A 13875-nucleotide genomic window follows, 5' to 3' on the forward strand; every position below is an offset into this window, starting at 1 on the left:
AGGTCTCCGCAGTCAGACGGCTAATGCAGCAGCGCAGTGCTTTTACTCTTCTCAGTCCTTACCGGTGTTTGTCTTAGTCGTTGTCTCTGACTCGGTCCTACTCCCAGTCAGAGCTCAGCTGAAGAGACGCTGCATTAGTGGATGCTGCACAGTCAGTCAGAGATGAGGATTTAAAGAAAAGGACTTTTCGGGATTTTCTAGGAGTATTTAGCGCCTTCAGTTCACACGATTCCAGAGAAGACACACAGTAATTTACAACATCCAACATGAAGAACCCTGTGTACTGGGCTGTTCTGGTCGGGATCACTGCCCTGATGATAGAACAAGGCAAGTCCTGGTTTTGCTCATCCTTTCGCTCTCTCACTTTGTTACTGCTGTCATCATGTGTTTCTCCGTGTTGGTGAAGAGGCTGCTGTTGATGTTTAATTCAGTTGCTGGCACTGAGTTGCGTCTTCTGATTAGCGTGGAACTGTTTGTTTTTGCAACACTTGCATCAAAAGCTGCAGCTCTCTGTTAAACTTTAATCCTACAGACACATTTTCTCTGGCGGTGAAAAATACATAGAGAAAAACGACAGTAACACTTTTCAAAGCTGTGCTCTACTGGAGGTGCGTGTGCTCTACTGGAGGTGCGTGTGCTCTACTGGAGGTGCGTGCGCCCCTTTTTGCACCTGCTCCGCGCTGATGTGTTTTCTTTATTTCTGCCTGTGACTACTGCTGTCCGGCGGCTTATAATCCGTCCATACACATGGTGAATCCACCACAAGCAGAATTTCCTGCAAAGTTACTTAAGAATTAAGTTCTTAATCCGTATTGGCTGCGTGCTCAGGTCATTTAATTTGGGACCTATTTTCTCAGTGATGGAGAGAGGGGTCGCAGCAAAGCAGCTTATAATTCAGCGACTTTGTTCACTGTAAACGTTTTATAAAAATAAAGAATTCGTTAAGAGGATTGTAGGAGGTTTTACATGAGCAAGCAGGTTTTATAAAGTCTGGTTTTACATGTGGTTTTGTTTGAGGTTTAAAACTACATTCATGACTGGGTGCTTGTCTTTAAAACCAGCACAGTGCAGTTCTGCTGAATAATTCTATATTAGAGGAAAAACGTTCTACCTATATGCCATAATTGATAAACACGTTTTGTTGTTTACTTTATCTTATAGAGAGCTATTTGACTGTTTTTATTTTATTTCATTTATTTTTATTGGGATTGCCTTATCTTAACTGTATCTTACTTTATTGTATCTTACCTCACAGCACGCACACATGATCAGAGTTTACAAACACAGCCCCAGAATTTATGCATACTCTAACTCACATCTGCAGTGAATTTTTTTTGTGTGAAAAAAAAAGCTAATATATTTTTAATAAGCTTTTAATTAGTTTGTGTTTAAGGGTTTTATTCAATTAATTACTCACTAATACCTATTGTTGTTGTTGTCCTTTTTTTTTCATCATAAAGATATATTTCAGGTGTTTTGAGAGTTGATGTCTGCTCATTTGGGCGATGGGGAAAAAAAGTTCTGTGGCCACTGAACCAAAAGGAGACAAAATTAAAAGCCAGAAACTTTAACTACTCTAACAATTCAGTTTTGTTTTCCTGTTCAAGATTGGAATCAGATTTATATCAGTCTTATTTAATTAGTCAATATATTAAATATTTTCCCCCCATGTGTTATCATCTACATTCTGCTGCAGAACATACAGGGAGCCTCACTGTTTATCTGACACCAAGACTGTGGAATAAGCTGCCACATAGCCTGTTTGCACTTTTCAACCCAATTATAGTCTCCAGATATGCCAGTGGTAAAACATAAATGCTATAAATTAAGTTTTTTTTTAAGTGTAGTCTAGCAGACCAGACAGGCTTCATTGTTTCCCACTTAACCTAAGTCATCACATCCTCTATCAGCACCTCATGTCATTACTTATGGAGCAGAGTAACCATTATAGCAAAGTGGTGTCAGTAGAAGTCTTCTGCCCACCCGACAACCTGGCAGAAATACAATTACCACTAGAACAAACAACCAGAGACACTGGTTTCACTTGAATCCTGTAATTAAAGTTCCTATTTTTAAACATGTCTGGATCAATATCCTTTTTCAGTCGATTTGGAGTTACAATTTGTAAACTAGTCTGCATGAAATTTGTGCTGAAGTCATTCAATTATCTTCTGATCTTCCACACAATCGGAGTGTTGGATTAGAATTAATTAAATGGTCCTTATAGTGTGGAAACTGGGTCACAACAGCATCAGCGCTGGTCCAAGTAAAGCAATTTAGGAGCTTAGAAGAAGCAAAACATTGAATTTTTTAAAAAGCGATGAGTTTATGATCACAACAGAATTTTCTTTTTAAAAAAGTCACACATATAGAACATTGTTGTCCTTTACTTGTAAATAAACATCACACTCATTCAAAAATTGAGTTTTCAAATGACCTCATTTTTGGGTGGTGGAGTGGGTACCCAACAGTCATCAGTTCTCACTAGGTATTCAACCAGTGATCTTCTTACTGTAAGGCAAGAGAACTCACACCTCTGCCACCTTGTGGACTAGTTTGTCATATTTTTAAATATTTATTTTACTATTTATTTCTTTTTTAATAAAGGCAGCAAAACATCCTTTTGTTTCTCCTGACTTTCTATTGGCTCTCACAGGTTTGTATATTGGGCCCTCGTTCTTAAATCCCTCTCAGACGAAGATGAGAGTTATAGCTGACTACATCAAAATTTGGACCAAAGGCTGTTCCAAGATTGAGAGAGCAGAGATGTATTCGGTGGTGGTCAGGGAGCTGTGGTTTTCCTGTTGTATGCCGTCATTTGTTAAAGACACTGAGATCATTGTTGTTGGGTCGAGTGTGTTCTCCTCTTATCACAATGTTACAGCTATTCAACAGGGATCTGAGGGAAATAGGGCCTGAGCTGCTGCTGGAAGAATGACCACATTTGTGTCCAACTGGGCTTCACACCATGTCATGAGGCAGCGGGGGCAAACGACTAAAAATGAGGAGAAACTATGTCACTGAAGATTTATGTGAGGTGTAATGTTTTGTGTTACGAACACTGGTGCTACGAGATAAATCCGATTGAGCTTCAGTTCATCCTTAGACTTCCTTACATTGAAAAGTACTGATGTCTCCTTTTCAAAATGTGTTTCTTTGATGCACTGAATCTTCTTCAGCTCCAGACAGGCATTCAGTAGAATTTTTAGAATTTTTTCATTCAGACTCAGACCTGCAGTTAGTCCTTTTTCAACATTATTGGTAAACTATTTATACTGTAAACTTCTTTTTACACTCAACTAATGTGGCTCTGAATAATCCAGAACAGCAGAGTAAAGGTAAAAGTCAGAAGAAGTGGTCGTGAAATCACAGTTGGGTTGATACACAGGTTGGTCATTCCAAAGCAAAGCCGTATTAGCTGAATTGCCATATTAGCTCACTGATTAACTCTTTTTATTCTTTTTTTCACTTCTGTCACAGACCTTTTCTGCGTGTTGACGGTGTTGGTGGAGGTAGACTGATACAGTGGTAGGTGAATCAGGAAAGTTATTTACACATGGATATGTTGACAGTCTTCAGTCACAGCGTAAGTGTTGACAGCAAACCCTGGTGTTCTAATGGCCATTGAATAAATGGTAGAAAAAATTAGATTAGGAACAATCTTTTACTTTATTGGATGACCAAATGGTCCAATTGTTTGATTGAGTCTAGAGTCACATTGAGGTGATGCATAGCATTGCATTCTTAGATTTGTATTATCTGTAGCATAAATATATAAACATTGTTAAATTATTTCTCAATAGTCTAACAAGTAACTACTATTTACAGTATAAACCTCTGCTGTCATTTGCAGCAAAACACCACATATTTTTGTTATTCAGTTGTTGTCCAGATGTTTTTTATTGCCGTCATTTAAGGTAAAATTTATAGATCAAATTTATCAGAATTATTTGTTGCTGTTGAGATTATGCAGAATGAAATCTCCAAATTGCCCCAAATTTCATTTCATTTTCTGGCTGTGCAGGATCATTTAGTGGGCAGTAAGAACCACAGTTGTTGGTAAGAAATGGCTGAGGTTATTAAGAAGCTTTTTTATTCTTTGTAGAAGTTGCCGAGTGCAAATGGTCATGTGATTCTCTGACCCAGAAAGACCTTGCCAGACTGGCCTGTTTAATAAACACAGGGCATAGTGACTCTGGACTTTGTTCATTCAGCAGGTCGTTTGGTCTGAAGAATCTGCCCTTACTGCACACCATCGGTGTCTGTACAAGCAGGTTCACAAAGGATTGGTTTGTGAATGTGTGTCACCTGGGCGAGAAAGACAGGCAGTTCAGCAGAGTTAGACAAAGTTCTAAAGAGTTTAAGACTTCTGACACAAACCGCAACATTTTAGCAGCAGCAAGGTGAAAAATAGCCGAGGGCCAAATATTTCAAGTTATCTGGCAGTTCTCAAGTTCGCTTGATCTCTTAGGAGCATTATTTATGAAGCGCTTAAAGCTGCAGTGTGCATTGGTGGGATTGCAGGTTATGGATTTTATCATTACCTTCATTGTATTATTTAGAAGGTTAAATTAGGTTAGTGAATATATATTTTAAATGCTATGGTAACAAATGACTCAGACAGCGGAAAACATTTCCTGAAAATCAGTATTTTCTCAATATTGTACATGTGCAGCCCTTTAGTTTACTAGGAGATCATGGCCTCATGAAGACATATTCACTAAAAACAGATACAGTAGCTGACACAGTCACACTTCATCACCTGTCCAGATATGTGACCGCACTTAGTGCTTTCAGACTTCCTTTTAATGTGTTAGGCACACAGGTGCGATATCTCAGTTAGGTAGGTTAAGCTAGACCTAGCATGGTGGTTTCCACAGCAATTTTTAAAGCAGATTTTAGGTAGGTTGTGAGCATGTGCACGATTTGCTGTGTAATTAGTGCAAAATTTCGAGTTCTCTGCCAGGCATATGTGTTGGGCACAAGAGATAATATTTTAATTAGTGCTCTCATCGACGTGAGAGCACTAATTAAATCTTTAAACTTCTGTGGACCTGGGTACATAACAGAGTATGTTTCATCATCATGAACTGTAGTTGAGGAGAGAAAGCATGTTTTGACTGTAATGTACTGAATTTCATTAAACAATTAACCAACAGGTGTTGTGAGAAGAGAGTCTTCCAACACAATTTCAGATCTTTTCCTAGATGAAGACAGTGTGCTGATCTTGTCCAAGACAATCCTGTAACCGTGGGATTGACAAATCAAACCTAATAGATCAATATAGATGATAACACCTTAAATGGGCCAGACTGCTCCCCCAGTGGCAGATACTGATAATAGAGCAGTAGATTGGAGAAGGGAAGGGAAGTTTAGTATTCATTTTTTATTTTTTATTTTTTGCTTTTTTTTTATTTTTAGACACAATCTCCTGCTTTTTCTGTGATTCAAATGCTGGAAGAGTTAATCAGTGGGATGTTTTTTTCATTTTCCATAAATGTAATTTTTCCATAATTTTGTACACTGGCTGATTGACCAGTTAAGACTACAAGCAATCCTGGCACAATACCATTATGTCTCCTTTTTATTTTTGTCAAAAAAGCCAGATAAAGTGATCTTTAACCATGACTTTTACTGTGTTTGATACTGAAAAATAGGTAAAATAGGTTCTAGGTAAATATGTTGGAACTGATCTAAAATCTATTGTAGTGGTTGTAATGTTCAAGAAATATCTTGTTCCTCCAACCCTATCAAGGTATCTGGGGTGTTCTCTCTGAACTAAATAACAGTCGTCCCAGTATTTTATCAGAATGGATATTTGAAGTACCATGGCTGATCTCAAATCAGATTTAAGAGTTCAAAGATTAGGAGAGTCATATCCCTGAGGCTGCCCTGAGGCTGTACTGAAGACCCCCATTGGTAACTCTCTCTGGAAAAGTTGACACCAGTTGATGGCATCAGTAGTTCTTTCCTGCGTGAGTATCTCTGACAGGAAACAAACATGAAGCAGGTAGATCAGTTTTATATGATGAGAAACAGTTTCTCCTTCTTTTCCCACGGCAGTATGCTAGATTACCTATATGTAAAACAAGTGATTGGCTTAAAGCTACAACATGTCTGATTGTCAAATGCTGTGCAGTATTTCACCTTTACGACACTGTCAGCTAAGGTCCGGTCAAGGACACACAGCCTCATGTTTAATCATGTTATGTGTGCTATGTGTGCCACTCCATGTATGCACACCCATGCAGTGCAGGTTGATTGGAATGTATGTGGTTTTCATCAATAAGGCAAGCCCACACTGGGATCATCATTATGCTGAAATAATGTTCTTTTGTTGCTACTAGGCTAAGAGGTTAAAAAACAGGTAACTGTGAAGCAGGGAATTCAAGATGATGTGAGACTGAATTGCTCCGGTCTAATAGCATTTTCTAATGCACTGCCACAGAAACCCTGACATGCTATATCTTCACAAACAGACCAAGCATCAGTGAATTTAGACATGTACTGCAGGCAGGCAGCAAATACGCTAAACCAACATTTGGAGAGCGAGTCGCACAGCTGAAAAAAAAAAAAAAGAGAGACTCCTTGACGTGTTGAAAGACAATATGAAAATGGACGGGGCAGTTCTTCAGTAGCAGCTAAATGATGAAAAACTGACCTAATTGGAGTTGTCTTGAATCATGACATTTATGGTTTCACACCCTACCCTACAATCTATCAAGTACTACCATCATTTCTAAATGTGACACCCAGTTATGACTTGTGTGCTGTTGATGATTGTTTACACTCACCTTTTGGATCTTTTTATCATTTACAGTCCATATGACGGAACCTGTTGTTGCTGTCAGCACAAATTGAGGGATGCAGCAGCAACCACTGGCCAAGGCAGATGGTGTTGTGACAGATGTGTAAAGATCACTCAGACAGGGATGTTATTAGGCTGAAAATAGACATCAAATATCTGCCTTACGTGTCGCTTTGACCAGTGTTATAGGATGTTATCAAGAAGGCAACGTAAAAATATATGGGGCTATTATTAAATAATGATAATGAGGCATGACCGCCCCTTTTTCATGGCACATGGCCTTTAATGAGTTATGAACTGACGGACTGTTAGGTCTACATATAGACACACGTTTCAGCTTTAGTAAATCCACCTTCATTCAACCTCAAACCTAATGTTTTAGCTTCAACTAGGTTCAGATGTGTTCATTTCACTTTACTAAATAGTTTAAAGGCCATTTGAGGAAACATTTTGCTACCTGGCTTTTGTTTTACATTTTAAGGTGTTTGAATGTGTTTAACTCAGCCAGTTAAAAGTGAATTAGCATAACTCCTCAGTGCCTGCTTTCTAGTCAGCTGTCTTGTTCTTCTTCTTGGGCTTTGACATTGATCATCTTGACCAATGACCAGCATTGATGTATTAGAATAAAGTCAGGGCCTGTTAAGAATTTATTTGGATTATCAGTATCTGTAAAGTACCTGAAAATATATTCAAGTCTGTTGTTTCCTCTGACACCTTTTTTCCCTTTATATTCTGTGTCCACTGCTGTTGCTGAGCAAATGAATTGACGGACTGAAAACATTCCATCCTCTGAACCATAGAAGTATATACAGTATTGAAGCGGCAATACCTTGTACATATAACCATTGAAAATTGCTCCACTCTGCCCATCATTGCTTAAATACATTTCCTCAATAATCAGATCAAAATGCAAAAGCTGAAGCATGTGCTTAATCCAAGTGTGACCTTATTTTATGTTGCATTATGGGTGTGCTGCACCCATTATTGCACCAAATAGTAAAAATAGAGAAAAAAACACTTCATATTTTAATTACATGGTAAGAAAGAATTTAAGTGCAGCAATTTATACAGAAGTAACTTTTATTAGATTTGTTCATATCAATGTTTTAGCAGTGTGGCTGCAGCATTCAACTAAACAAAGTGTAAAAAAAGTATGAATACATTTGTTCATTGTCTTTGAGTAAAGTTGCAACGTCTTGTGTTAAAACAAAAAACCCAGATGTTAACATTATAAAGAGATTGATGATTTGTCATTCATTGGACAGTATGTCTCTGTAGTGCTGTTTATCATCTGTCAGCCTTTTCCCTTCCTGATTGACTGACGTGTCCCCATGGAACGGAGTGTGTGTGTGAGGAAAATGGCGAAAAAGGAATTGACTATCTTCTGTGCTCAGAGATCGGTGCTTTTCCCTCAGCAGGATGTTACTTGTCCTGAAGAGAACAAGACCTGTGTGATAAACAGCTGGTTTTAATGTCGGAAAACCACTAAAAGGTTTAATTCAACCTGCTATTGTTCAACCGTGTTGTTTAATCCTCATCCAAATGTATGGATATTGGAGTTCTAAAATGTTTGAGGTGAAAAGGCTGCAGCTGGAAATTAAATAATAAAAATAAAAATATTGATTGCTATTAATGCGGTTGCCTTTTTGAAAACATGCTTTTGCCATAAGTCAAGGAGAACCATTGTTTGTGCCCTTGATTTATTTTATAGTTGTACAAAAAAACAAAAATCAAAATTAAAAGCAGAACAGATTTTACTTTTACCCTAAGGAATCTTTTCTTCTTCCCGCCTCCCAAAGTCATTTATTTGCTGTGAAGAAAAGCCTGCTACCAATAAAATACAGACTGTAATGACTGAAGGTCAGAGGCAGAAGTTGCAGTGAAGGTGCCATTTGTTTCCCTTAGAAAAACGGCAACATTATTGATCTTCTGCGCTGCTGTGACTTTGGAAAGTAATTACATGGTTATATATGATGAGATTTTCTTCCCCAAAGGAAAAGTTTATTACAACAATATAGCATCCTCACTCCTTCCCTGAAGAGTTACAAGGCAGTCAATACAGCGTGTCAGTTGTTTGCACAGAGACTGATGGTTAACGACGGGGGACGGCGTGTGTTGTTCGGCTGCCGTGGTGCTGTAGTGGAGGTTGTTGGGGCTGTCATTGTTGTGTAATGACACATATAAACAGACTGACACGGCAGCATCATATATGTTTTTGTTGGGTATGGACGGGGTAATTTGTCTTTTATTGAGGGATAATTTGAGAGAAAAATGTGCGATGATGATCATCATCAGTGATATCAATAATGTGGTCTACAAGTTCAAATACATTTCATATCGTTGAAAACATAAAGTTTCCCAATATTTTATTTTTTTTAATGTGCTGCAGAACAGTGTTAAACTCAAAACAAATCCAAGCTTCTGCATCAGTATTCTGCATGTAGTCAAAGTGTTTGTCTACAATCGAAAATGTCCGGCTTGTGATTAAATGGAGAATCAAACAGAGTATTGTGAAAATCCAGAACACTAATTCTTACATTGACAACAATCGAGATACAATCGAGAGAAATGATAATCCGTATTCAACTCACAACCTGTAATTACTTAAATGTAAGTAATATAGTTACATATATGTTTTAATTACTTTAAAATCAAAATGGAGTGAAGTTGGTCAGTGATGTTTCACAAACTGTGAGAGTTAGTTCTGAATTGAATGTCAAGGTATAACTTTTCTGCAGATGCAGTTTGGATTTAATCCTGGAAATGCTGACAAGAAACATTTACTTTTTAATTTATTTAATAAAATTGAATGAAAGGACACAAAAATAAATCAGACTTTAGTCGAGTCAGGAAAGCTACAGTAACTGCCCTTCATGCTCTTTCACACTGCGTCTCCTCCCAACAGCCTTAAGAAAACTAGGACCAAAAGGTGGATGAAAGTCAGCCCTCTGTTGAGCCTCACTGCCTTTTATGTGGTGTTGTACATCCTACGACGTCCTATAGAACTGACCTGAATACACTGATTTATGATCAGTCATACAAATATTTTCTCAATGCTAACTTTTTTTCCATGGCTCAGCTGTATAGGTAGTCAACAAAGCAGAGGTCAGTTGTATTGTGTGAAAAGTAGTATATCAAATGTAAAAGAATATAAAATGCATATATATATATATATATATACATTGCAAATTTAAATGCTTGGTTAGAATTGGAATTCAGGAAAGAAGATCTCTGAATTACAGGCAATACACAAAATTTGATCTTTGTTTTACCAACCCAGAAACCACAAGTATGGACTCTTTCAGATAAACTAATAAACTTATTTTAAGACAGCTGTAGCCACAATGACCTCTCGTGGGTGGATGTAGGTCATCATTTATTTACAAAATGTCTTCTTGACACCCACAACAACCAAAACAGATTTTGATTGCATATACAGTAAATGTGTGTGTACAGTTGGCTTGAAGCCGTAATTGATGGAACACACGTTCTATCAAAAATATATTGGAGTCATATTGTTGGCAGAGAATGGCTTCTCTGTTAATGCTTTGTGATAAGAACATTAACAGTGAAGGTAAAACATATTCAGATTCAGCTGAGTTTCTGTGTCTCAGTTTAATTGAAAGCATGAGAAGTGAAAGGTGTTGTGGAAGAAAAATGTTAGGATTTCTTCACTGTGTGCCAATACCTGAGTGGGATTTTAAATGGATCACATAAAAGAGGCTTTTGTTTCTCCTGAACTTTAAGCCAAAACAGTACAGAGTTAAAACATTCTTGATGCTGTTTAATGCTTAACCCAACCCCACCCGGTTTTTCTACGGACTTGAGCAGAGAGTCACTGTGGAGAATACAAACCTATTGATGAAATAATTTTCTTAGAGTCAGGTTATCTTCAGCAGATAATTATTGAATCCTCCGACTGGCTGCAGTATCAGTGAATGGATGTAACATATAATGAGATCACTGTGCAGTTGTGTTTCTCTCTATGGGAAACTAATACAGCTTAACATGAGTGTAGCCCAGATTCTAATTCCATCTCTCTCTGCCACCCTCTCTCCCTTTCTCTCTCTCTTCAGTTGGTAGCAGTAAATTGAGAGTTCAGTGCTAATATCATTTCTCCACTGGTTGTGCATATATTTTCATAAAAAAAGTATGGAAACTACTCTCTCAGGAAAAGATGGACATCCTTCAGATCAACATTTTCAAAATTAATTGAAGCTAGCAGTCATTAGTCCTCATTATCACCCACTATGGATGTTTTTCCATGAGATGGAAATAAAAAAACCTTACTTCAGGCTTTGTAATTGTGTGTGTCAAATATTTCCATTTGCAATAGTAGTACATTTTTACTGTTGTATTGAAATATTTTGATCATCAAAGTCAGTGTTCCAGTTTTAAATTACAAAGAGTTGATATACAGTATTTTCTGTTTGCTTTTGTCTAAACTCGTCTTTGACCAGCGCTGCCTTCTTCTCAATCAGGTCTTTTGTCTAAAACCCATGACCTTTCATGATGACCTTTCCTACCAAGCCTGTTGGAAACATTCAGTGGCAGGTTTAAAACCGATTTAAGCCTTAGATGTCTGCACTATATTACAATAGTTTCTTTCATTTAACTTGTTTGTAATGTTTGGCTGGTTGTCCTGTCACCTGGTTGGTTTCCATTTTCTCCTTGTCCTGTTCGTACCAGTCTTCTTATTTCAAATAAAATGATCAGAACCCTAAGAATATTTTCTGGTACTTCAAAATACATTGCAATTAAAACATAATATAAAAATGATGACGACAAATGTGTAGTAAAAATACACATGCATCTTCCACTGGTATCCTCCAAACGTTCCACCTTTGTGCTTTTAGGCTTTCATTTCATGCTTTATACTGCAGACAATAGGTGTGGAAGGACCATGAAATATTACAGACATTAATCTCACCACAAAATGATGTATTGATCCTCACCACAGGTGGAATGTGAAGGAACCTCTAATGCATAATTTAGAAATTTCCATCCACAGGCGCAATCCCAGAGGAGTCGGTGCTTTGGATTCATAGTCATGTGTTTTATAAATAAACCAAAACAGATGTCATATAGTGTCAATCACTGAGACAGTTGTACTGAAATGGAAACTGAAAATGACAATATCATTTAATTTACATATTTCAATGATTTACATTTTCAAATGACTATATATATTTACATTAAATTCCTCTTACCATTTTTGCATGTATTCAGTTTGAGTTTTATTAAATATACTTTGGCTTTATCTCTAAAAGTGATTACAGATTTCCTTCCTCTGTTGTGAGGCGACTATTGCAGCATGAAAATGACATTTCAGTTTGTGTGTTGATTTGAAGAAGTAAACCTCAGCTAGTTCACATGCTGCCTATAAACGTGATTATACTATAATATTCAAACATACACAGACATTTAGTGCTTGTTTATAATAAAAATGTCCTCATACTCTTTGTTGACATCTTTAATCTTTATTTTTTCCAATTTCTACTACATAGCTATAAAACTTTAATTTAAACTTTTTAAAATATTGGCTCTGAACAGCAACATAATGAAACCTATGATTTAGTGTAAATAACAGCAAACATTACACAAACTGGAAATATTTATGGTTGAGTGTATTGGAGTTTTCGAGTGTTTTTATGTATTTGTTTGTTTAAATGTTTTCTGATTGCCTTCATAAAAGCTTCATAAAGACAGAGTGTTTTTACTTTGAAAAGCAAAAAAAAAAAAAAATCATTATCAGAAGTCCACAAGGCTTGTCCTCATAAATGTTAGTGTAGGGTTTGTTACATCTGAGCCAGCTGAACAGCGTAACAGCCAAGTTTTAGTTAGTTTTAGATTTGTGGAAAGCAAGTGTTTTATTTGATAACAATTTACAGTTGAAATAACAGGGTGGGAATTTATGTAAACCTTTTTGGAAAAAACTGAAACGGCAGGAAATACTGAGCTAAGCGATGCGTATGCAGAGTATAGTCCTCAAAACTGGACTTTCTCAAAGGTTGACGTAGAACCCACACATTTAGAAGCCTATGAAATATAAATATTATGAAAATCAAACCTCAAACGTTGTCTTTTAGTTTGACCGTCCATTCCCCTAAAGTAGGGTTTAAGTGAACAAAGAAAATAATAATAGTGGAGTCCTGCAGTAAGGGACACTGGAATAGGCTAAAGATTATAGTTACAGTGATGAAGAGATAAATGCAGACCCCGGCAGATCAAAAGGTTGGAGAACGTCAACAGAGACAACTCTGAGGGATTTGTCCAATGGTCTTAGTATTTAAGCTACAACGCATGAATGCAAGAAATTAAAACGTTCTCAGATGAGCAGACGCGCAGAACCCAGCGTTCGTCAGTGTGCTGATTGAAAAATGTGGTGATTTTGTAGTTCAGTGAAGCCTCCACGGTCTCTCTCTCTCTCTCTCTCTCTCTATCTCTTGGTGTTGCTGAAAGTGAATGGCTTTGAGAAGCAGTCAAGGTCTGTTACTTCTTACACTTTTGTAAACAACTTTTTCTATTAGAGTTCCATCCTTTTGTGAGCATTTGGCATTGTTATAGTGAAATAATTGAACTGTGTTTAGACCAGAGGCAAAGTCATCCTTGTGGAGCAAATGAAAAACAATGGATAGTTTGTCTCAAATGATTCAATGGACCAGTAAATAGCTGATGTTAAAGAGTTTTGAAGTGTGACACTGGGGCACATTTATATGGTTTTATTGCTCTCGAATGACAGCATTAGACTGCATTTAAGAATCAATGAAAATAAAACTATTTAAGTCGACTGTCTGGTTCCTATTGAGCTGTGTTATGTACTGGAGGAGAAACATAATTTACATGCAGTAGTCACTGATTCATCGTGTAATAACTTAAAATATCATTAGATGACACCAGTGGATTGTTAGTAACTAATTTACCCTCTGAGAAAATACCATGAAACATAGATTCTGATTTTCCCATTTGTTTAACGTTAGAATGAGTGTTCGATCCTGCTTTCAGATCTCAAATATTTCCCAGGATGTGCCTTTTTAGGATCATTATTTTGTAAAGTAGTTGCTAAT

General features: G+C 37.1%; 1 protein-coding gene across 1 annotated transcript in view; it reads left to right on the plus strand.

The window, feature by feature from the left end:
• The first annotated feature begins 59 nt into the window (after window positions 1-59).
• The window catches only part of ntm (neurotrimin), a 284308-nt gene continuing 270492 nt past the window's right edge, over window positions 60-13875 (plus strand). The window contains exon 1 of the mRNA XM_025065445.1: window positions 60-327. Within this exon, the coding sequence (XP_024921213.1) occupies window positions 267-327 (61 nt within the window). The 5' untranslated portion in view covers window positions 60-266. The remainder of the gene's footprint in view (window positions 328-13875) is intronic.

The sequence above is a fragment of the Cynoglossus semilaevis genome, chromosome 19, assembly GCF_000523025.1.
Source record: "Cynoglossus semilaevis isolate Cse_v1.0 chromosome 19, Cse_v1.0, whole genome shotgun sequence".
In the NCBI taxonomy this organism is placed as follows: Eukaryota; Metazoa; Chordata; class Actinopteri; order Pleuronectiformes; family Cynoglossidae; genus Cynoglossus; species Cynoglossus semilaevis.